This window comes from Ambystoma mexicanum, chromosome 8 (assembly GCF_040938575.1).
Source record: "Ambystoma mexicanum isolate Mex_15411 chromosome 8, UKY_AmexF1_1, whole genome shotgun sequence".
NCBI lineage: Eukaryota > Metazoa > Chordata > Amphibia > Caudata > Ambystomatidae > Ambystoma > Ambystoma mexicanum.
Genome location: NC_090929.1, coordinates 1,462,234,161 through 1,462,259,144, shown reverse-complemented (window position 1 = coordinate 1,462,259,144; position 24,984 = coordinate 1,462,234,161). Strand labels below are relative to the sequence as shown.

Below are 24,984 nucleotides of genomic sequence, written 5' to 3'. Positions count from 1 at the left end.
CTTTTTTGTGTGTGTTGAAATTCTCTGTCTTCCTTTCATTCGTTTGTTTTCTTATTTTTAAATCATTGAACAATTCAGAACCGTTATTCAAAGGTGATTCATAGGCATCGGTGTGTTCATCAGTGCAGAGATTATTAACTAGTCACTTATTGTCAGATCGCACAAGATCGCTCCTATGACTTTCACTTGGCTGTTGCTTTTGAACTGCACAAAACCTTCCGATCTGTTCAGACAACATTTTGACTTGGGTCTTTAAGCATTGGAACCTGTCCAGGTCTCTGGATTCCTCTCTGTGGCCTGGGCCGGTAATGATTAAACTCACCCCGATTAGGCCTGTTCTGGTACATCTCAGGAAATATTTATTTCCATTTGTGTTACCTCTAAATTCATGTGATACAGGAGGTTGAGAACGCAGAGTGACCATCCTTTGACCATGGTCGACCAGTGGGGGTGATTGGTTATATTGGCGAGGGACATACTTCATATTTTGGCTTTCATTTGGTGGGTATTGTCCCCTATGCTGGCTTCCATTTCCATTTTCAATTTGGTTATATTGGCGAGGGACATACTTCATATTTTGGCTTTCATTTGGTGGGAATTGTCCCCTATGCTGGCTTCCATTTTCAATGAATCTATCCACATAGCTTGGCCTTTCTTAGTGTACATTTACCATTGTATTAGGGTCAAATATACTCTGAGCCCCTAGTGTCTGGTATGGGCCATTGTACATTTGATTTTGATTGTTATTTAGGCCTGGCGTATCGTGGTGACATCCCACTCTGGAAGAATTACCCAAATATCAAGGGCCAATGTAAGAATCCCCATTGGTGGGATCAATGGATTGGAACATAGGAATTTGGGGAGATATCCTCTATGGAGGCATGCCCTTTTGGCTAGATGTCATGTTGCTTGCCTGGGTTTGGGCTAATTCTAGTGGCATCTTTACAGATTTTACTTCCAAAATTGATTGTGTGGGTTCTTTAGATTTGTGTCCTTAGTCTTAGGCCCCCTCCTATCTCTGACCAAATATTATTTCATATAGTTTGGTCACCTGTTCTATTATCCATTCTAGTGGTTTTTCCCTGTCAAATTCACGAATTAACCAGGATACAATTTCTTTTTGTCCATAAAAGTATGCAGTGTTAAATTCTACAGAATTAGGGTTATAGGTCACATCAAAGCGTGAAACTGCTCTTTTCAAATTTTGAAGGTATTGGCGAGGGGACATATCTGTCTTTGCTGTCATAGTATAAGCTGCTTTTTGGCATCCTGTATAGACTGATAAGGTGAGAATTGATGTCTAACCTCTTTCTCAAAGTCCACCCATGACAAATTTTCCTAATTATTGAGACCACGAATGACACCAGCAGATGCTAATTCTAGAGTTAGGTGAAAGTACGGTCTATAGTGTTCCCTAGGTAGTTCTAGAGATTTAAATATATCATGAACAGTTTCTAAATGGTCTTTCATGCAACAATCACCTGCCTTTTTGAATGGTTTAATCAAAGTCTTGATAGATTTCATAATTTTTATAGGACTACATGGTGCATTCTGGTGTGTGTCATTTTGTCCCTTATTCCTGTTCTCTTGTGAGCATGAATGCGTGTGAATATTTGCTGGTGATTCAGACCCCACCATCGGGTTATAACCAGATCTGACCACAGGGACAGCTGTTGGTATATTGTTTCCTTGGACATAGCTGTGATTGAGTTCAGTTCCATTAAATGTAGTGCCTTGTCGCCTTTCCTGAGGTTTTAGACTAAATATTTGCTGTTCTAAGTCCTTGCACTGTCCAAGAAGCTGTTCTGCCTCATGACAGAGATCAGAATTCTCATCCCTGACCTTATTGATTATTGCTTGCAATTCATTGATTTGTGTCTGATAATGATTAAGCGCTTTGGCCTTTTTGTCATTTTCCTCCAGTAATTTGAATATCTCCTCTTTCATAGCATGGAATTCCCCATCTTTCTACCATTATCTTTAAAGGTTAGTATTTCTGAAATAGCAGCATCTTTGTCTTGTCTTATTTTATTTTTTTTTAAACTTTGGTTTTAATAACATTTTCTAAAGACAAGTGGGCCACGATGGACCCTAACAAAATTGAGAACCCAACTCCCTCCACCCCCCACCCGCCCCTCCAAATCAATAACAAAAAAGAGCTGCTAATCGACATCTTTTCCCCCGGTGCTAGGGTGCTGAATTTTCATTGCCGTCTCCATCAGCAGTATAGCGTCCCACATGCCCCAGACTGAGGGCCGCCCCTCCTTAAGCATGCGCAACACATTTTCCCACCAACCCCCCGGTCCAGAGACATCCCCACAGTGTCCTTAACCCTCCCAACCCCACGTCTGCTGCACCCCGTACCAGTTCGCTTGGAATGCACTTAAGTTATTGTTAACCATGGCCGTCAGTTTATCCATAATGAACATGTTCTTTAACTTATTCAACCAATCGTCTTTGGAGGGGGCCACCAGGCTCTTCCATTTCTGCGCCAAGGCCACTCTACCCGGCCTCAACATTGTTTCCCACATTCTTGGGTACCTGTGAAGGTCAGCCTCCTCCGGTGGTAGGCCTAGCAGCATCGTCAGCGGATTCTGTGGTAATAGTTCCTCCGTCACCTCCGCCATCCAACCCCTCCCATCTTTCCATAAATTCTGAGCTACTGGACAGTGCCACCACATGTGGTCCCTTGAAGCCACCTGTCCACATCCCCTCGGACATTTGGGAGACACCCCCGTGAACATCTTTGACAGCTTCAATGGGTCCCTATGCCACCCCTTGAAGTGATTTTCCATGTCCGAGGTGAATAAGTTCCCATGGAACGCTATTTTGAATATCCTCGCCCACCCGTCCTCCGAAAGGGTCTCCCCTATTAACTCTTTCCAAAATTTACAGAAATCCCCTCCTCTCCACCAGGTTGTTGGTGTTCAGGATTTTATACATCTTGGACACTGCCCCCCCCCCCCGCCTCGTCGTAGCCGTGTCCAATAATGCTTGGAAAGGGGTTAGGCTTCTGCTCAGATTCTCCCCCCATGACCGATCGCAAAGGATGCCCTTCAGCCGGAGGTACTCAAAAACAGATAGTGATCCCTGCCCAAGAGCCTCCCTCATTTCCTCATACTAAAGAAATTGTCCCTCCTTAAACATTTGTCCGGCCCATTCTAATCCTGTGTCTGACCAGGATTGGGTATTACAAAACCCTCTGCTCCCGAGGGATGTCCCCAGAGAGAAGTCATAGGAGAGGGCCACGAGGTCAGGTGCACCATCAAGGTACCCTCCTTCCAGACCACTCAAAGTACTCCAAGGGTCGGCTGGACCCTCAACCTACCCGGGAGGAGCCTGCGGGGAACCCAAAGGAGGTCACATACCTTTAGGGGGTGGACATCCATATCCTCCAAGTAAGACCAAGTAGTTCTAACCCTTCTTTCATGTGCTCGCAGTTGGGCAGCACGATAATAGAGGGAAAAATCCGGTAAACCAAACCCCCCCTCCTCCCTGGGGAGCGTCAAAGTGGCCCACCCAACCCTCGGGGCCCTCTCCTGCCATATAAACTCTCGCACCGCTTTCCGTAGGTCCCTAAAAGTTTGGTCAGGGACAATCGTTGGGAGAGCTATGAAGAGGTAAAGCAACCTAGGCAAGATATTAATCTTTACCGCGGTCATGCAGCCGTACCAGGACAAAATCATCCCTCCCCATTTCCTCAAATCGGAAGTAATCCGTGCCATTTCGGGGTCGTAATTGGATGAAGCCAACTTGGAAAGGTCCCTAGTAATGGAAACGCCCAGGTAGCGAACGGAATCCCTCCCAACCACCACTCCCCCGTACCTATCGAGAGAATCCAACCTCGGGTCTCGCACCCTCATGGGGAGCAGCACTGACTTTGCCATGTTAATTTTCAACCCCGAAAATTGGCCAAAAGTAGTCAGCAATGAGAAGAGAGGGGGGAGCAAGGAGTCCGGACGCACCAGATACACCACAATATCGTCTGCAAACAAAGATAGTTTGAACTCCACCTCGCCTCTCCTAATCCCTTGGACATCTGGATGGGCTCTCACCGCTATGGCCAGGGGTTCCAACGTAAGGACATATAGCAGGGGGGAAAGCGGGCATCCCAGCCTCGTCCCCCTCGAAAGGGGGAACGAGCCCGAGAGCACACCATTCACTTGAACCCTCGCACTTGGGGCCCTATATAGTGCAGCCACCCAGCTCCTAATGTTCACCCCAAAGCCCATTCTGCGGAGAAGCAATTCCAGGTATCTCCATTCCACCCTGTCGAAAGCTTTCTCCGAATCTAGAGAAAGCAAACTAGCCTCCATGTCTGACTCTTGGGCATAGTGGATCAAATCTATCATTTTACGGATATTGTCCGAACCCTGCCTCCCCCTGATAAAATCCACCTGATCCCTGTGGACCAAAGTTGGCATCAACGCTTCCATCCGCTTCCCCGCCACCTTGGCTAGAATCTTTACATAGATATTAAGAAGCGATATGGGCCGGTAAGAGGAACATTCCGTAGGGTACTTCCCTTCCTTAGGTAGCACCCCTTATTATATCCCCATCATGGAATCTGGCAGGATTCCCCCCTCTATCACTGCATTAAACACTCTCGCCAAGTACGGAGCCAGGGTGGAGCGGAACCATTTGTAAAAGTATACTGTGAAGCCATCCTCCCCCGGTGCTGTCCGCCACCCCAATCCGCCAATCGCTTGCTTCACCTCGTCCTCCGTTACAAGCCCCTCCAAACCCTCATTTGGACAATACACCACGACCAAGGTCAGTGGGGAGCCCATTAGAGACCCTCTGACCATTAGGTATTGACCTTCCGGATCCCTCATTATGGCCTCCTTGTCAAAGCCCATGTCCTTCGCCATTAAAATAGCTACCCCTCTTTTTTTAGTCCTGTGCGATGCACAAAAAACCTCCCCAATTTCTGTCCCGCATTTTGGGTTCTTTCTCCCGTGCCCAGTGCGACTTCTGTAAAAAAAAGGAGGTCAAGGTTGGCCCTTCTAAATTCTCTGCAGACCAAAGACCTCTTGGTAGGGGTGTTCAAGCCCCACACGTTTAGGGAGCCCACTCCCAGGGCCGGCAGACACTCAGCCATTGTCAAATTTGCCCTTTCTCTCCATCCGCACCCTCACCGCACCTTTGTCTAAAAGCTCTTGAAATGTTCCCCTATGCCCCCGCCCGCCCATCCCTCCTCCCCCTCCCCCCTCCCAGGTAGGCCTTAATTGTTCCCCCAACAGCCCCCATTCCCCACCCCAAATTCAACAACCCCAACTCCTCCCCTTCGCCCCCCCCTCTCTCCACCTCGGCGTCCAGCCAAGTGGACCCACCGTCACAGGCGCTTGGCCAGACCACCAGTATACCCACCTCCGCTGGGCTGCCATCGACGTGTTAACCACTTTGAGCGCCCCACACAGACCGAGCTCCCCCACAATAACCTCTTATACTTTCTGTCCAGGGGGGACCTCGAACTTGCATGGATCCCTAAATCCGCTCCTCTTTGCTACTATTGGTCGGGACGATCCACCCCTCCTCCCCTGCAACCATTCCTGGTCGGTGAAGGAGTATTCAATTTCTTAAATTTTCTCGACCTTGTCTTTTTTCTCCTGTTTCCCGGAGATCCGGGACCGCTTGCCCCCTCCGCGATCGATCCCATGGGACCCCTCTGATGGGCCGATTCCGTGACAAAGTTCTGGATAGCTCCTTTAATATCTTCCTCAGTAACCACAGTCGTACATTGCCCCATATATTCGAAGGAGAGGGAGAAGGGGTAGCCCCATCTATAGCGCACACCCGTCTCCCTCAGCAACTGTGTTAGGGGGCGGCACATTCTGCGCTTGGCCGACGTGTACGCTGAGGGATCTTGAAAAATTGATAATTTGCGCATTGTTATAGGTGATCTCCCGGGCATTCCTGGCCTCCTCCAGAACCTTAACCTTCTCCGTGTAGTAATGGAACCAGACCAGTATGGATCGAGGGCCTCCCGCTCTGCCCCCCACCCTATGAACCGGGTCAAAGATCGGCTCCGTTGTCATTCCATCCACAAAGAGGAGATTGATAATGTCCCTCACCACTCGACCCATCTCTCCTTCCGTTTCGCCCTCCGTTTCCGGGACCCCAAAAATTCTGAGGTTATTCCTCCTCTACCTGTTTTCAAAATCACCCAGTTGCCTAGCCCTTTCCTCATCCCTCTTCTCCAGCACCTTCAGCCTTAGATCTATTTGCACTTCCTGAGTCACCGAAGAAGTCTGTTTAGTTTCCAATTGCAACAGTCTGTCCTCCACTTTGCTCACCCTCTGGTCCATTTTCTCCATCTTGTGGGCGATGTCTGATCTCAGGTCCCCAATTTCCTGCAGAACTGCCGCAAAACCCTTTTCCATTGCTGAGGCCGACTGGGACGTGGAATCCAACTGTGCCATTCCGCTACCTCGATCCGGGTCTTTACTGCAGCCGTTGCCCTTCTGATACCAGTACTCCTGAAGGGCTTTACGCCAGCTCATCCGGCCTCCACGTGTGCACCACCGTCAGATCTGCAGCCGTCTAGGGGGTCGTGGGACACCCCACCCTCCCCTCAAGCCTCACCACGATACCTCTTCACCACTCTGGCCACTAGGTTATCATACCGTCCTCCGGAGTCACACCCACCCCCGGGCGGGCACTTGCCCCACCTTCCACGGGCAGGGGCCTCGCACCCTGCGCACCCGCTGTGATAGTCCAGGGTCCCCTTCTTACTCCGGGAGTGGAGAACCTTTCACCTCCTCCTCTGCGGTTCAAGGTCTTCCGCGTGTTCCGTGAGGGGAGCCGCCCCACATGCACTCCTGGGTCGGCACACGCCCCGACCACGGGCAGTCACTCTTTGCTCCCCCACTGAAGTCCTCTAACATTTACCGGCCTCATGGACATCCAGGAACCCCCCCCCGCTCCCCCCTTGCGTCGCCAATCCTTGTAATGATTCTCTCGTGGGGGGGTCACCAGGCAGAAGACTGCCAAGGGAGGGCCCAGAGGGTAACCAGTCTCCCGCTCCTCCTCCAATGCACCTCCTACCTTGCCTCCGGGTCCCCCTCCCGTCTGTGCGGATAGCCACCCCAGGGGGGGGCTCACACTCCTCTGGCCCCCACCGGGCCCTGTGTGCACCGGACCGGCACTTCACTCTGCCGCCTCCAGGCTTCTCCCGTCCACGCTCTCCCGGCCGGCCCGAGCGCCTCCTCTCGCCTTAGCGCTGGGCCGCTCAAAGACTACTCTCCCCCGGACGGACGGGGAGACTCCTGCTCCTACGCCACCAGTCTGTCCAGGAAGCACTCCTCCCAACGAGAGGAGCCCAGCACTCCCGTATGGTCCCGCCAAATCGGGCCCGGCCGGGTCCTCCCGTACCTCGCGGCCGCCGACTCCTCCTACACCCACCAGGCTGAACGGCCCCAAAACTCCAGCTTCCAGGGGTCCCGGAGAGCCGCTCCTGTGGTCAGGGAGCTCCCGGGGGGTGTCACATTCCGGTCCCGCAGGCCTGCTCACGCTGGAGGGTCCTTGGAGGGGGCGCTCACTCCCTTTCTGGCCCAGCTTCAGTGGGAGTATGGCAATCAGGCAGCCATAGCCTGTGCGCCCCCTGGTGGCGTCTTGTCTTATTTCATATAAATATGCTTTTAAATGGGTTATTCCTGCTCACTCTCATTGAATTGTTACTCTCTCTGAACCAACTGAGTAGCCATATTGCTGTATTTAGCTTGCAATTCCGTGTCTCGCACACTCTGTTTTAATTCCACTTTTAACTGCTGCACCGGATCACGTTCATTGTCCAAACTGCATTGTAACTTGCTAATAACTTCACTGTCATTCCCTTGAATCTTTATGGACCTGTGTAGCAGCAACCACAATTTTGCGCATAGTATAATGGTTTTTCTCCTCCTTGCATTCTGGTGCACGGAATAGCCTAAGGAGGAACACCTGCACAATGCTTCCTTCATCAAAAAATGTTTCAAATGTACAATACCACACTACGTCCTTTCAGCTGAGTTTCGACAATTGTAAAGCATGCAATTGAAATACTGCACATGCATTCAATCTCTCTAGATAAACAGCTCACAGTGGCTACTTTGAGGCATTTCTTACCACACCTCTGTCTCCTTATATATGTCAAATAAAAGGGACTGAATGCAGAATACAGATCATCAAACTAGATTACTTTTTGACTTTATCGTAGAATATGCAAATTACATCGAGTGACACTTATGCCCACATTGCACTTCACAGTGCAAGTACATTTCTTCTTGCAATAGCTTTCAGTGCTTTATCTATGCAAAGCCCTGCCAACTGTCCTTGGCCTCGTGAGACTTGGCAAGAAAAAAACACTTTAAAAAACACAGTAAGACTTTGAGAAATATAAAGACAGTATATGTTAAAAATAGAATGCCTAATATAGCACCTAAAATGAAGCGAACTACTTAACCTAAGTTTCCTGTTATTCACATCACCAGGCCCTCACATTACCTCATATTTACCTAGATTTGTTGGCAGTATTTCTGACTCAATTTGGCAGGGAAATCTTCCCCAGTCTTTCTGCCTGCTTCGCACAGGATCAACCCAGATAAGGACAGCATCAATCAGCTTGCCAGCACTGAACTCCGTCTGCCCAGCGAGCACTCTGCTCCTGCGTCTCCCATTGCCCGAAGAGGAACTGCCTCCTACTCTGTCTCAAAACCCTTTCTAACAAACCCCTTTGTCAATCTAGAAATACACCTCCTCTTGACAAGATCATCCCACTAAGAATCACGCGATGTGCCTCTGTATGTTTTCCTCATTGTACTAACTGCATTGCTGTAGAAAAATGAAACATTTTTCACTTGCGCTTCCTGCTTCAAAATAAAGCTATGTTTCAGCAGAATGGAACTTCACATTTTTCAGCTTACCACACAGCGCAAATACAGCCTGCACGTCTAAAGTCAATTTTTCTTCCCATTTTCAGAGCATCAGGCATTTTCATCAGTCTGCATTCAGCTTATTTTATGAACTAATTTGCACTAAATGTTATTATGGGAATCTCTTACATGTTAACTGGGGCTGTGTTAATTAATATGTGCATTTATGTTAGTGTTAGTATTATATTTAGTTCAGCTCGGTTAATTGAAATATCATCCTGAAGCAAAGTGCAATTTCAATCATGTGCTCTGTGCGTTGACATCTATTTAATTCTGCCTGAGACTCACACTCTTGAGTTCAGTAATGAGTTTCACACCCTGGGCCCCAGTTGAAGTTCAAGCCCCCTCTAACATGTGAATGCTACAATGCTGTTAAAATTTGGAGCCCATACTCCTACAATATGTGTGTTTGTATATTATATCTATCCATATATCCAGAGAAAATGCAAAAATGATGTTCAATAACTTTTGACTTGTAGGACGGATCAGCATGACATTTTCCAAACGAGTGTATATAAATAATAATCAGGTACAGGTAACCGACACATAAATGGCAGGACAAAGAATCCCTCCTGCACTGTTCACATATATAGAAAATCATATATTCATTGACCCCATTTGTAACATGGTGGTTACAATTACACTGTTCCTACCCCCTCTGTCAGTTTAGTGGGATGCAGACCACACTCTAAAAATAGTGGGGGGACTTCACCACTGGAGTCCACCCTTCAGATGTGCCGTGGCTACATGTTAAGGAAAATAAAAAAATGTAAAAAACAATGGTGTTCAAAGTTCCGACCATGTCGTTCTTTTGGCTATCCCAAACACCTGGCGATCTTGCAAAGCTCAAATCATGAGGTGGCCACAAGGTACATCGGCATATGTCAACCCTTATCATTCTCAGTCTGCTTTGGCTAGCAACAATAAACCCACTATTTGGGAAACCAACAGTTAATAATCTGCTGTAAAAGAACAGGACTGCTCACCAATCAGAAAGTCCTGCTTGGAGCTAAGGCGTCATATCCTGGACATTTTCCATGACAGCAATGTGAAGTTGCAGGTTAATTGGCAAAATGGGGATTATACCTATAATGAAACTCAACAGGCGTCTGAAGAAAAGGAAATGCCCCTAACCCAAGTTGGATATCTAAACAAAATTAAGACCCTTCTTGCGACCCTAGAACATGAACAGACGTTCAACATCTAATCAATTTGGAAAGAAAAATATTTCATAAAACATGCAAAATAATATTCCAAGTTTGTGTTATCATAAACGAGCTGCTCACTTTGCAACACATATCCTGCAGATGAATTACATTGAAAAATGTGGCCTGCTCAGTCCAGGAGCACATGATCACTTTTACTGATGAAATTGGTAATTGTTTGGTTGAGCATAGGCATGGTCGGTTTTTCTAAGAAAACAACATACTTCTTTCATAAAACAGGCATTCATTACAGCAAAAAGTGGATTACCTTCGTGGATTACAACATAAAAGCAGAGTAGTAAAGCATCCCCCAAACCCCAGCACTCCTTTACATAAGACCATTTAACTGCATTTTTGTTGATGGTAATGTGTCAAGAGGTAGTCATATAGGGAGTAGGGGGACTGGTGGGTTGTGTGGTGGTAGAGCAGGTGTACAGGGCGCAGGGGGATTAGGGGTGAGGCCCCAGAGCACCCGTGTACTCAGCACCCCTGGATAGATCAATACACTTTATTTTATTTAAAAATCTACGTAAACAGTATGGATGATCGCTGCAGTGACACAGTGTGACACAGTTAGTGATAGCAGCATCACCAGCATGAGTGATGCGGGATCAGTCATGTTTACGGAAGGGAATAAGCAGAGACCGAGAAATGAAGGATCAAAAGCTGAATGGGCAATGAAAGTGGAACAGCAATAATATATAATACATTACTCACCGTAATCGTATTTCTGATGCTTGTATCTGCTTAGATTCACATGCTGTGCATAGGCCGATATTTTGTGGAAGCTGTAGAGTATTACAGTTTGTTTTTCGAAACTCGAAAATGGGCGTCGACACAGGGCGTGCCAGTAATACTATCCCTAGTGTGACATCCACTGTACCCATGATCCCTCACGCGCCTAGTACCCTCAGATTGCATTTTTTCTGACATGAGGTAGCATGAGTACAGTATGAGGAGCTACATGAGGTAGCATGAGGAGTAGCGCGAGTACAGATTATCCAAGCAGATAGATAGAAAGATAAGACTACAAGCATCCATGCGCCTTCTCTCAGAGGGGAGGAAGTGCGGGTCGCATATGAATCTAAGCAGATGCAAGCATCAGAAATACGATTACGGTGAGTAATGTATCCCTTCTGAGGCTTGTGGAATCTGCTTAGATCACATGCTGTGCATAGATTAGCGAGCAGTGTTAGAAGAAGGAGGTGGGGTATGAGAAGGGTCATGAGCAAATAAATGTCTTAGAACTGCTTGTCCCACTTGAGTGTCTGTCTTGCAATGGTGTCAATGCAGTAGTGCTGAGTAAAAGTGTGAATAGAGCTCCAGGTAGCTGCTTTGCAAATGGTGTCAAGGGTTATGTTGCAATAAAAGCCAGAGGGGCCCCAATGCCTCTTGTAGAGTGGGTTCTTGGCGTGAATGGCAGTGTTTTCTCAGAAAGGGAGTAACACAGCTGGATAAAGTTTACAATCCACTTAGAGATGGCACCTTTAGAGACGCGATCTCCCTCTTTGCCTGTAGCTACGGAGACAAACAGTTGGTCTGTTTTCCTCAGCGGTCTGGTTTTGTTTACATAATATAGGACCGCCCAACGCACATCTAGGGTGTGTAGTTTCACCTCAGCCGAGCTTTGTGGGTCTTGGAAGAAAGCCGGAAGGTCAATGGACTGATTCACGTGGAATTTGGAAATAAACTTAGGTGAGAACCTAGGGTGTGTTCGTAAAACCAGTTTATCTTTATGGACAGTAAAGAAAGGGTCCTGCACTGACAAAGCCTGAATTTCACTGACCCTTCATAGACGTAATGGCTACCAAGAAGGCAGTTTTATATGTCAGGTGTTTGAGACTGCTTTTATGCATGGGCTCGAAAGGAGGGCCCATGAGTTTAGCAAGCACCACATTAAGGTCCCACCCTGGTGGTAGGTTAGAAATTGGAGGGTGGAGTCTCTTTACCCCTTCCATGAAGGTTTTAACCACTGGTACTTTCCACCACAAAACCTTGTTGTGGGAAGTGGTGTAGGCTGACAGCGCTGCCAGATGTACCTTTAGTGAGTTAAATACCAGGCCTGCAACCAGCAGGTGGAGCATGTAAGTGACAATATTGGAAGGAGTGCAATCAACTGGGCTGATTTGCTTATTCTGGCACCAGATAACAAATCATTTATCAAAGTAACAGTGCCTTGTGTTAGGTTTCCTAGATTCCTTTAGGATGTCCATACATCTCTGTGGTAAGTTGAGATGTCCAAACTCTATGACTTCAGGAGCCATGCTGCAAGGTTCATTGAGTTGGGTTGAGGGTGCACTGTTTGTCCTTGGTGCTGGGACAGTAGGTTGTACGAGCACGGGAATCTGATGGGTTCACACACCGCTAGTCTGCGTAGGTGTGGGAACCACGGTTGCCTCGCCCACATAGGAGCAACTAGGATGAGCGTGATCGATTCCCTGTGCATCTTGTTGACCACTTTCCTCATGAGAGGGGTTGGTGGAAAAGCGTAGGCAAACATTCCGGACCAGTTCATCCACAGGGCGTTCCCCTTGGAGTCTGGCTGGGGGAACCTGGATGCGAGTTCTGGGCATTGCCTGTTTGATTGTGGCGAATAAGTCTGTAGTGGGGAAACCCCACTGTGAGAAGATGTCTTCTACGACTTCTCTGAGTAGACACCATTTGTGTTCTCTTGGGAGGGGATCTCTGCTTAAAGCGTCCGCTAGCGAATTGCGTTCCCTTGGAACATGTAGAGATGACAGTTAAATGTTCCGTCTGCGTGCCCATCTCCAAATTTTCTGGGCAAGCTTGGACAGATTTGGCGAACGAGTCCCTCCCTGTTGGTTTAGGTAAAACATCGCTGTTGTGCTGTCTGTCAGGATCTGCACTGACAGTTTCAACAGGTGGGGTTCGAACGCCTGAAGCGCTCTGAATACTGCCAGAAGCTCTAGCAGATTGATATGATTCTTGGCTACTGTGTGAGACCAGAGATGCTGAGCTGTGTGGTGGAGGAGGTGTGCTCCCCACCCTGACAGGGATGTGTCTGTAGTGACTACAGCCTGTACTTCTGGATCGTAGAAGGGTTTCCCCTTTGACAGGTTCTCTCTTGTCCACCAGTGAAGACTTTGAACAAGTGTTGGCGAAACGACCACTAGATCGTCCCACTGACCATTTGCCTGAGACCACTGTTTCGCCAACCATTCTTGCATGGGTCACACGCGCAGGCGCGCGTGGGGGCCAGGTAAATACATGACGCCATCATGCCTAGCAAACGCATCGCTTTACGCACCCTTATCTGGCGACAGGGCTTGTAAAAAGGAATTTGCAGTAGTAGATTCCAAATTCTTTCCTCTGATGGAAAGGCCAACCCCTCTTGAGTGTCTAAGACAGCTCCCAAGAACTGTTTGGAGGTGCTTGGCACCAGAATTTATTTTTTCTCGTTTATGAAGAAACCCAATTCGAAGAGGAGGTCGATCGTCGTTCTTTGAATGTTTGACCTGCAAATTACTGAGGTCTCCCCCGTGATCAGCCAGTCGTCCAGGTAAGGGTACACCGGGATTGCCTCCCTGCGCAGGTGTGCCGCCGCCACGCCAGTACCTTGGTGAATACCATTGGAGCTGAGGCTATACCGAAGGGCAGAACCTTGAACTGGTAATGCTGACTGTCCACCTTGAAACGCAAGAATCTTCTGTGCGCTGGGAACACGGAAATATGAAAATAGGCATCTTTCATATCCAATGTTGCCATGTAATCCCCCTTTTTTAGGAGGGGGATTACCTCTTGGAGAGTAGTCATGCAAAACTTTTGGGGCTTGACATACTTGTTTGCAGGGCGCAAGTCTAATACTGGGCGTATTGTCAGATTTTTTTTTGGCACAAGGAAGTAAGTTGAATAAATACCCTTGTTTACCTGGTTGCCTGGACAAGTTCTTTCGCGTCCTTTGCCAGAAGATTGACGATCTCCTCGAGGAGAATCTTCTGGTGGTCCAAGGAATTTACGTTTTAATGTGGGGGGTGGTTTCGGGGACGCTCGAGCAGTTCTATGCAGTATCCTGCGGACAGCACCCATCTGTCTGATGTGATCCCTTCCCAAGCTTGGGTGAAGTTGGTAATGCGTCCCCCTACTGGGGATGCGTGAGAAGGGACCCTGAGCGTGGTGTCACTGTTAGCGGGAGGCGTGCTGCCTCTGCTGGGGCTGCCTCTACCCTTACCACAGCCCCTCTTGTTTCCTCTGCTGTAACTCTGGGTAGACTGCTGGTTGTTACCCCATGATGTACCCTGCCCCTGTGAATAAAGACAGTTCTAAGTCTTCTGATAAACAGCTAGCCAAGACCCCTGTACAAGCCCACAGGTCCAGTCAAGTCATAGAAGGGGAACCCTCTCAAGAAAGGGTCATTCCCAGCTCCAAGAAATGGACCAGTGAGGATGTAGGCAGGGTTATGTCTAGAATGTCCTCCCTAGCAGACTTTTACTCCAAGAACCCAGAACACTTCCTCTCCTATACCCCTGACGGTGTTACTCCCTCAGGGTCTAGGGACCCGCAGCCCCCTGGTAAGAAACCTCAGTTTGAGACCCCAACGCAAGGTCGGTCTTCAGACCCTTTTTACATCCAGCCTTACACCCAGTATAGTGAGGATCCACTACAGGATGAGGATCCAGACTTAGTAACGTTGGACGACCAAACTGGGGTGGACTATTATGGGGATGATGAGGACCAAGAGGAGGAGGAGGAGGAGAAGGAAGATGACCCAGAAGTCAACAGAATAGACTCCCCGGTAGGCAAAGAACCTCAAGTTACAGACTCTCCAGTCGACAACCAGCCCTTCCAAAATGAGGTCTTGACTAGAGCGGCAGAACACTTCCGCATAGACACTCAGGGGGCACAGGAGGAGAGGGACTTTGCTGAGGAACTAGTAGGAGAAAAGAAACCCATTGCTCAGGCCATTCCAATTCTCAAGTCCATCCAACGGAGAATTGATCCTTCCCTTCTCAATCCTAACCTCACCAAGGCAGTAAACCCCAGAATCGAGAAATTGTTCAGGGCAGCCCAATCAGACCCGTTTTACATAAGGGGGCAACTGAAGCCTGACTCCCTGGTAGTTACTAATACCCGGAAGAGGGTAGGAACGCCTCTATCATCATCTGAGGCTCCCCCCGACAAGGAGAGCAAGAAAATATACGGGTTGGGAAGGAAGGTAGCCTGCGCTTCCGCTTACCAGGCAAGGATTGCCAACTCCACCCCTCTGCTTGCTAGTTATAACTGCCACCAGTGGGAGCAAGTAGCTGCCCTCATGGACTCCGCACCGTAACCTTTAAAGGGCCAGTTGGCCCAGGTTGTGTTGGAGGGGAGAGCTGTGTCCGGTTGCATCCTTAAGGCAACCTTTGATGCCGCAGATAACGCGGTCATTAAGAGGGATGCTTGGTTAAGACAGTCGGGGTTTAAACCCGAGACACAAGCATCCTTAATCGACATGCCAGTGGAGCCTAATCTACTGTTTAGCAAAGCGGCAGAGGACGCATTAAAGAATGCCAAAGATGAGTAGGAGACTCTGAAATCCCTGGGACAGTTGACCAACAAGCCCCCTAATCAAAGAGGCAATAGTAGTTTTCGTCGCCCACGCGGCCAAAATTCACATAGAGGCTCCATCTATTCACAGGGGCAGGGTACATCATGGGGTAACAACCAGCAGTCTACCCAGAGTTACAGCAGAGGAAACAAGAGGGGCCGTGGTAAGGGTAGAGGCAGCCCCGGCAGAGGCGGCACGCCTCCCGCTAACAGTGATACCGCGCTCAGGGTCCCTTCTCACGCATCCCCAGTAGGGGGACGCATTACCAACTTCACCCAAGCTTGGGAAGGGATCACATCAGACAGATGGGTGCTGTCCGCAGGATACTGCATAGAACTGCTCGAGCGTCCCGGAAACCACCCCCCACATTAAAACGTACATTCCTTGGACCACCAGAAGATTCTCCTCGAGGAGATCGTCAATCTTCTGGCAAAGGACGCGAAAGAACTTGTCCGGGCAACCAGGTAAACAAGGGTATTTATTCAACTTACTTCCTTGTGCCAAAAAAAAATCTGACAATACGCCCAGTATTAGACTTACGCCCTGCAAACAAGTATGTCAAGCCCCAAAAGTTTTGCATGACTACTCTCCAAGAGGTAATCCCCCTCCTAAAAAAGGGGGATTACATGGCAACATTGGATATGAAAGATGCCTTTTTTCATATTTCCGTATTACTGTGGTGCAGAAGAAGAGTGAGATGGTTTCTTCTGCTGTTTCCCCCCTTCCCCATGAGTGGAAGAGTGTTACCCTAGTGTTTTCACCCTCACAGTGCTTTTCGACGCCTGCCGTCGAGATTCGGGGGTAGTGTCCCTTTCCTTAGAGTGAGGGCGTCGGGATTCGGAAGCAGCCGCTGAACGGTCTGCTGGCGCCGACTCCTGGTGAGCGGCCTGGGGCTGGCGGTCGGCTTCGTCTTCTGACGAGCGTACCTCCATGACTTTGGTGAGTGAGGCACTTTTGGCAACTGTGGAAGGTTGCCTGGTGTCGTGAGGCGATCTTGACCGAGAACGCCCAGAGGACACCGATTCGGTGGACTGCTCTTTGTGTGCCTCTTTCTGAGAACTCGACACGCGCGTCGAGTCTCGGTTGAACTTCAAGTGTTTAGGTGTGGAAGCGGTGTGGGTAGCGCTCGTGTCGCCGGATGTGTTCCCCATAACTGCCCTGTCGGACAGCCTTCCGAGGTCGGGGACTTGCACTTGGCTGTCTTTCGACCCCTTGTTGCCCTCGCCGTCCGAAAGTATGACGTCACTGCCATCACTGAAGATGCCCTCTGCTTCCATGGCCTCGCGTTGCCTGGCGTGGTGGGCCCAACATTTGGTTGAGCGGTCCTTTAGTGTCTTAGCCTAGAACTGGCTACACGCTCTACAGTTCGCCTCAGGGTGGTCCCTCGGCAAGCAGAGGTTACAGGTGGCGTGTTTGTCAACCCAAGGATACTTGCGGTTGCACTTGGGGCAGAATTTTTAAGGGGTACCCTCCATACGCACCTTGTGGCAGCGGGCTAGTGTGTGTAAGAAATATATATATATATATATATATATATATGAGTGTAGAGAATGTTTCCACCCCCCACTCTCCCTACTTGCAGGGCCGAGGCCAGAGGCCTTCCAAGGCCCAGGCCGAGGCCAGAGGCCAGAGGCCTTCCGAGGCCCAAAGTCTGTTGTGAAGCTCTCGACGGTTGTTTCTTCACCGGGCAGGCGTCGAGCTTCGAACTTCGATGACTCGACGTGGGAGAGGAAGAAACGGGGAAATATTATATTTAGCAAAATATGGCTGAAAGCCAGGGAACTCTGCGGAATGCTTCCATCAAGTATGGCGGAAAAAAACAATCTGAGGGTCCTACACGTGTGAGGGATCATGGGTACAGTGGACGTCACACTAGGGATAGTATTACTGGCACGCCATGTGTCGACGCCCATTTTAGAGTTTCGAAAAACAAAGAATACTCCGCAGCTTCCACTAGATGTCGGCCTATGCACAGCATGTGATCTAAGCAGATTCCACAAGCCTCATAAATATATATATATTGATATTAAATGACTGTGTATATGGTGCAGAGTGCCCTAACATTGTTTGGCAGAAACCAGTAAATTACAGGGACAGAGTGCTATCCAAGTAGATTGTAACCTTGATACCAAATACGAACATCTGTTTTGGCTAGGGGGACCAGCCCGCTAAATGGAACAGTCACCATCTTGGATTGTGAGCCCCACATCACACACATATCAAGCAAGCAACCTCTACCCTCACCAAGCCCCAAACCATAGCAGTGTCCCTCACCTTGGGCTGCTTCATGTCAGACCCCCTTCAGCGGAGAGGGCACTTACAACAGCGCCATTGCTGAAGCAAACAGCAGAATGCAACAAGGGCCTATCAAATTCTTGTGGCATGGCAACAGAGTGCGAGGATAAGGCCCAGTAAGTGACCGCATGGGCAGAACAGTACTCCACCTTCAGCAAACCAGGGTTACACATATAACATCATGGATATGTGGAACATTCCTTTTTGTTTGTTTGTTTGTTTATTTTATTTATAAAGCGCTCCGGACCCGGGTGTAAATGGGCGCTGGTACACGTTACAAAGCACAATACATGGTAACAGTGATACTTTTAGCAAAAGTTATATACAGAGAGTACAGGCCATGGCCAATTAAGACATAACTGGTACATGTACAATATATACAGATAGTAACTGTGTCTAACATACTAATTGACTTTGTGCCAATAGCCACCCAATGGCAAGTTTCCTGAAGGACTGGAAGGAACTGGCCGACTTAACGTTTAGTGGCAGGGAGTTCAAACGTTGGGAGGCGAGGACAGTGAAGCTAGAGCCTCCGGCTCTTTTAGAGATAAATCCGGGCACCATGAGACATAGGGTGTTGGAAGATCTAGTAATTCTGTTGGACTGCTTCCAGGTGAATTTATTGGTAAGATAGGGGAGGCTAAGTGGTTGAGAGCTTTGTATGTGAGGCAGAGAGTTTTGAGGTCAATTTTTTGTTGGATGGTAAGCCATATGCATGTGATTCTAGTGTTGGAGATATGCCCTCGCCTAGGAATATTTCGTGCTGCTCGTAGCGCATTATTTTGAATGATTTGGAGTTTACTAATTATAGCTTGGTTGGCACCTAGGTAGAGGCTGTTGCAGTAGTCTAACTTGGACTGTATGAGGGCTCTCGCTAGAGTAAGGCAACTATTAGTAGAGAGAAAAGGTCCGTAGGCCCGAATTAGTTTTCCTGTGTAGGCGGTGGAGGAAGCGGTAGAATTGACTTGCTGGGTGAGATTGATATTGGCATCAAGAGTTTTCACGTTTTTGGCGACAGGGATGGTGTTTCCATCGATGATGATTTTAGAATAGTTGGAGCTCAGTTTTTGTAGGTTGTTAGGTGAACCAACAATGAGCAGTTCGGTCTTCTCGTCATTCAGGCAGAGGCCATGTGTGGCCATCCATGCCTGAATGATAGAGAAAATTTCATTGATCCTGGTGACATCAGTATTGTAATTGCCAGATATGGTGAGGAGTATCTGGGTGTCATCCGCATAGTTTGTATAGGTGACACCCAGATGATCCAATTTATCAAAGAGAGGCTTTGTAAAAATATTATAAAGTGTGGGGGAAACGCATGAGCCTTGTTGGACACCACAAGTAATGGGGATGGGGTCTGCTGCTGCCACAGGGGAAAAGACCCTCATGGTTCTGTTGGCCAGGAAGGACTGTATCCATGTGACAGCAGAAGGGGAGAAATGAGCAGCAGAAGAGAGGTGGTTACAAAGTATTTTATGGTCGACCAAGTCGAAAGCTGCTGAGAGGTCTAGGAGGAGTAGGATAGCAGCCTTACCCTTGTCTTTAATGTCGTCGATCTGACTTTTGAGATCAACAAGGGTAGTTTCTGTTCCATGCTGAGGTCGAAAGCCAGATTGACGCAGTCCCAGTAATTGGTTGGATTCTAGATAATTCTGGATTTGCAAGTAAGCAACTCTATCCAGGATTTTTAGCAGGAAGGGAACGGTGGTGATAGGCCTATAATTAGTAGGAATGACTGGGCCCATGGTCTGTTTTTTTAGAAGAGGGAGGACACATGACTGTTTCAAATTGTTAGGTACTGAGTTGGTAGAGAACGATACGTTTATAAGTTTAGAAATAAATGGGGAGAGGTCTCTTGCGGCATCTTTTATAATCTGTGCGGGACAGCTGTCCCCTTTACAGTTTGATGGTTTGAGAGAAGTTATAATTTTTTGCACTTCTAGTGCGGTTACCTTTTTGAAGGTGAAGCCACAGTTGATATTGGACGTAGTAGGTGAACTAGGGGTGGGTAGGTTACTGTTGGAGAGTTGTAGTCTTTTACTTTCAATTTTCGTTTGCAGGCCGGTGATTTTATTCGCAAGGGCGTTTTGGATGCTTGTGCACCATAATTGATCCTTCACGGACATGTCCATAGGTGGATTAGGGTTTTCTAGCTCCTTCAAGATAGTAAATAATTCTTTAGCATTGTAGCTAGCATTGTTTATTCTTACATTGTAGGCTTCCTTTTTGGTGGGAATTATTTCTTTTTTATAGAGGGAGGATGCATTGGTGAAATTAATTTTGTGTTCCTCAGATGGATTCATTTTCCACAGGGTTTCCATTTTAGTTTTCTTATTTCTTAGTATTTTAAGTTCCGGTGTGTACCAGGAGTTAAGATGGGCTCTAGGTTTACCTTTACGTAATTTTAAGGGGGCAATGATGTCAATGGCTTTGGACATGGCGTCATTGTAGGTGTCTACAGGTACGTTAGGGTCCGATGTGTCATGGATCATGTTAAGGGTAAGTAGAACCAATGGAATGAGGGTTTCTACTGTAATGTTACGCTTATTTCTAGTCAGACAAGCTGGTGCCGGGGGGCACAGTATGTGGTTCGGGTTGTTGGTGCTAATATCAAATGAAAGTAGGAGATGGTCAGTCCATATGAGGGGTTGGGGGTCCTTACAGGTGATGTTGCAGTTGTAGGCAGCGAGCCAGTCTAAGGTTCTGCCCTTCTGATGCGTAGGTAAGGTGATGAGTTCAGTGTAGTTGTGTTCAAAGAGGGCATTAGTAAGGGAAGATGCAGGGGTATCGTGAGGATCATTGTAACCCAGGTTAAAGTCACCTTGGATAATATTCTGTGAGAGGTTTAGATTTCTCTGCTATGAGGGAGGTTATATCTTCTTCAAAGGTCCCTGTTGAGCCAGGGGGCCTGTATATTAGTTCCAAGGTGATAGTGGTCTTAGGTGAAGTTTGTATTTTAATGGAAAGGTGTTCACATGAATTCAGTATGGGGACGGTGACAGATCTAATATCAAGCGAAGATTTGAATATGAGAGCTACCCTTCCTCCACAAGCATTGGGTCTGTCGGCCCCAAGGATGGAGTAGTTGTCAGGAACCGCAAGGGTTAGGCAGGGACCTGCTGCTGCATGAAGCCAGGTTTCTGTGGTGGCAAGGAAGTCCAGGTCTTCTGAACTGATGAGGTCGGCGATTTCAGTAGGGTGAGCAACAAGGGATCTGACGTTAAGTAAGGCTCCTTTTAGTGAACCGGTGCTTGCATGGCTATTTTTGTTGGTGTCTTTAGTTGTGGCGTAGTTAGTGTTTTACTCGGTAAGGTGAGAAGTCTGCAGCCTAGTCTGATGTTGCGGGTGGTGATGTTGGGGTAGGCAGTAGGGCGATATTCTGTTATTTTGGGTGAGTTTTGGTTGGTGTCACAGTGGGCATCTTTGGCAAGGTCAACACGGTTAAGTGGAGGGTGACCTGGAGTGACGCCGATTTTTGCAGTATGGTCTATAGGGGCATTGTGGGGGAAGGGAGGCAGGGTGGGCAGGAAGGGTGTGGGGCAGGAAATGGGGTGATGTCTAAGGCAGCCAAGCTTGGCTAGACCATTGCTAAATGGGATTTAGCTGCTTCTACTACAAGGCGTGTGATTAGGCATGACACAGAAGGGGAACATGATGAGGATGAGCTAGGCTGGCATAGTTCAAGGCAATGGGAGGGCGTGAGTACAGTAGCTAGATTGGAGTTGTGTGTAAACTGGCAAACATGGAGCAGACAACAAGCTGGTTAGGGTAGCAGCTAAGCACAACGCACTTGTACAGTGGTCAGTGAGTGACCATAGGGCACAATACAATTGCACAGTGGTCAGTAAGTGACCATAGGGCACAACACAATTGCACAGTGGTCAGTGAGTGATCATAGGGCACAACACAATTGCACAGTAGTCTCTGGCGACCCTAGTGTACAGCACAGTTACATTAGGCACAGGGCACATCATACTAGGCAATGCAAAGACACACATAGGCAAGGTGCAATTTTTGCGCAGGGCACTTAAAGGCTAGGCAATGCAAAAACACACATAGGCAAGGTGCATTTGAATGTTCTTTTTTCGTGTTCTGAGTTGCTATTTTAAAAATAAAAATGTGTCCCCCGAGAGGCCTGCCCTGCATTTCCGATCTCGTATTGATAACTGATGTAAGCATCCCAAAGTGACATCACTTCAGCAGTAGGACCTGGTGGTGATGGGAGGGGAGGGAGGTAATGTCAGTGTGAGGATTTGATGCAATTCAGCAACAAATGAGATGAAAGCCACAATGAGGCAGTTTTAAGTAATTATAACATTACACACTTAAAAAAACACATTACAATCAAAATAAATTAATTCACATGGTAAAATTGAACGCGTTTTAAGTAGGTTGACAAAGCTTAAAACAACACTACGGAGCCCTTTATTATGACCAGCTGATCGAAAAGTGAGGATGCAAATGCCCCCGAAATGACAATAGAAGCTCCCTACAGAGCGACTCACCTTTGCCGTGCGATCCCTGGAGCCGCTCACAATAATGCCTCCTTGACAGTCGATACAATTCACATCCTGGTCATGCGCTGTAAACTGTAAGCTTATAGTGCTGTGGATCTTATGAAGAGCAATCTTTCCATCCCTGTTGAAGAAATGAATGTAGTTAGCCAATAAGTGTACAAAAGGCAGTTGTAAAGAATAGAAACTGCATTGTGACTGTGGCTGTCGGCTGTTAATAAAGTTGGCCACAGATTTAGGCCACAATAGTGGGTCAGGCACATATACAAATATCAGGCGTCATGAAGAAAAAGGGAAACTACAACCAGACAAACAGCAGTTCAGTAATAGTGTTTTTGAATATATTTCACAAAACGATGCCTGAACAAAGGTAACTTCTCTTAAGGATTAGAAAATAGTAAACGAACACCAGCCCTTAGGGAGAGTTTTCTCTAGGTACCCACTTCCGTAACACAGATTCAAGTCTCTGATCAGGATGTCTTAAATGAAAAGAACATTTCTCTGGGGTTGCTTTTCCTGAGGGGTGCTAAATACGGGCATTAAGGGATTGCAAGTTTCCCCAGGACCCTCTGTTGGCTTTCCTTATGGCAATAGGGTCCGCAGTTAGCATCTCTCCTGCTTATATTTGGTAGAAATTATTTTCAAGGGTGTAAGTAAAGTCAAAGGTTTATTCTTTCTCCACAAAGCAAAGTCACTGATCCACAGTTTCTAATTCTGAGTCTCTACCAGTTATCACTCAGACTCTTTAGGCACAACTCTGCTCCAGCAGTTGACTTGGTCTAAGGTGTATTGCTCCTTGACAATTTCAGGTTGGGTAGTGCCTTTCAAGTGCTGTAAACACTGGTATTGAAATGGTACTGAAATTCTAGACTTTGTCGTAGCAACATTCGCAGTGTCGCCCAAAGGTGAGGTAGGAGGCTCGCTACATGCACGGTCATACTTTGTTTTCCTATCTCAAAGATCGGATCACATCACGCAAACTAGTCTTACTCCCCTCTTTGCTGGACCAATGCTCACTCATGCCTGGTGACTTCTTACTTCTGACCCTTGTGCTAGCAGTCAACTAATCTCCTCACTGTTCTGCCACAGGCTCGTTTCTCCTCCCACCTCTCCCCAAAATGGCTTGCCTGTTTACTGTCCGTCTTTCACTGGACCTATGCCTCCAGGGAAGTTCCAGCCACTCTTCCCGTCTTTTATCCTTCTCCTGCTTTACTCCTGAAACTGTGGGCCCTATTCTCCTGGCTTGCCCCTCCTTCCTTCCTCCAGCGTTGGGCGGGTGTTTCTGTGTGATTTAATTATCGCACTCCTGTGGTCTCTCTCACACCTTCTCAACCCGCCATAGTTCTATATACAACTTCCTGATCTTTACCTCTGCCAAACACCTCTACTGCTTACCTTCCTCGATGTTTTTCTCCTCCCACAGCCTTTTCTGTACTCTCTTTCTCCTCATGCTCACACCTTCCACCTCTTGCTTCCTCTTTCAATCCTTGAGCTTTACCATCTCAATTTCTGTCTCCCCCACCCTTACTCCTTGGTCTTCACCTCCTTCAACATTAGCCTCTCTCCCCTGCTCTTGCTCGATGTTCACTTCACCAAACCATTCGTCTGTTCTCTCCTCCTGTTCCTTCACACTTCACTCTGCACCTCCACCTTTCACTCTCCACCCCTTAATGTCCTGTACCACCAGCTCTATGTGCTTCCACCGATCTCCCAGTGCATTCTGCCCCTCCCTTCCACTCCTCCACTTCACACTGAAGTTTCAGCACATCTGCATTGCCCTGCTCTTCCCATATGGCTTTCCTCTACCATTATAAACAGCAAGCCCTAACAACCAAACCATGGCATAGGTTTTCCATTCCCATCTGCTTTTACGAGGTAGACATGTGAAACCCAGCTAGAGAAAATCATGCCAAGCATTGTGAATTTCCCTCAGTATTCACAAGAGAGGCCAGTAACACTGAAATAACCAAAAGGAGCGCAGCCGTTGAAAGCATATTCCTCTGAATCCAATAGGCCCACTACCACTCACATTATGCGGGTGCACTGCTTCTGCACATACACGTTCAGAATAACGTCTATGAATTAGTGAACCTGCAACCGTTGTTTTTTCTACTTGTGTGTAGCCTGTGCACAAGCATGTGAAAGAAATGGCAATATTAATTGACCCCAATATGTTCAGTGGTTGACCTAGCTTCATGACATGATCGAGCTCCCTGGGTATGCTTCTTTCCTACTTCCAGGATCGCTCTATTTTTAACCCCATCTAAGATCACTGCACCCAAAACTTCTTTTTGGGCGTGGAATGTACGGTGGGGCAGAATCTGAAAAACCAGCATGCAGAGAGGGATGGAAGAGGAGTATACAGGAATCACAGGTTCTCCTCAGTTCAGTAACACAGGGAGCCCAACCACTGTGCAGCCCAAAGTACAGCCCATCTCCCCTGGCTGCACCTAAAAGTCCTAGACTCCAGCAGAAAGGACAGGGTAGCAGACAAAAACCAGGCACCTCCCTGT

The 24,984-nt window shown here is 47.8% G+C and overlaps 1 protein-coding gene across 1 annotated transcript in view; it reads right to left on the bottom strand.

Moving 5' to 3' along the window:
- FBXW4 (F-box and WD repeat domain containing 4) overlaps window positions 1-24,984 on the bottom strand; it is a 2,081,992-nt gene that overhangs the window by 1,739,896 nt on the left and 317,112 nt on the right. Inside the window, exon 4 of the mRNA XM_069611631.1 lies at window positions 22,463-22,595. Coding sequence (XP_069467732.1) covers window positions 22,463-22,595 — 133 coding nt within the window. The remainder of the gene's footprint in view (window positions 1-22,462; window positions 22,596-24,984) is intronic.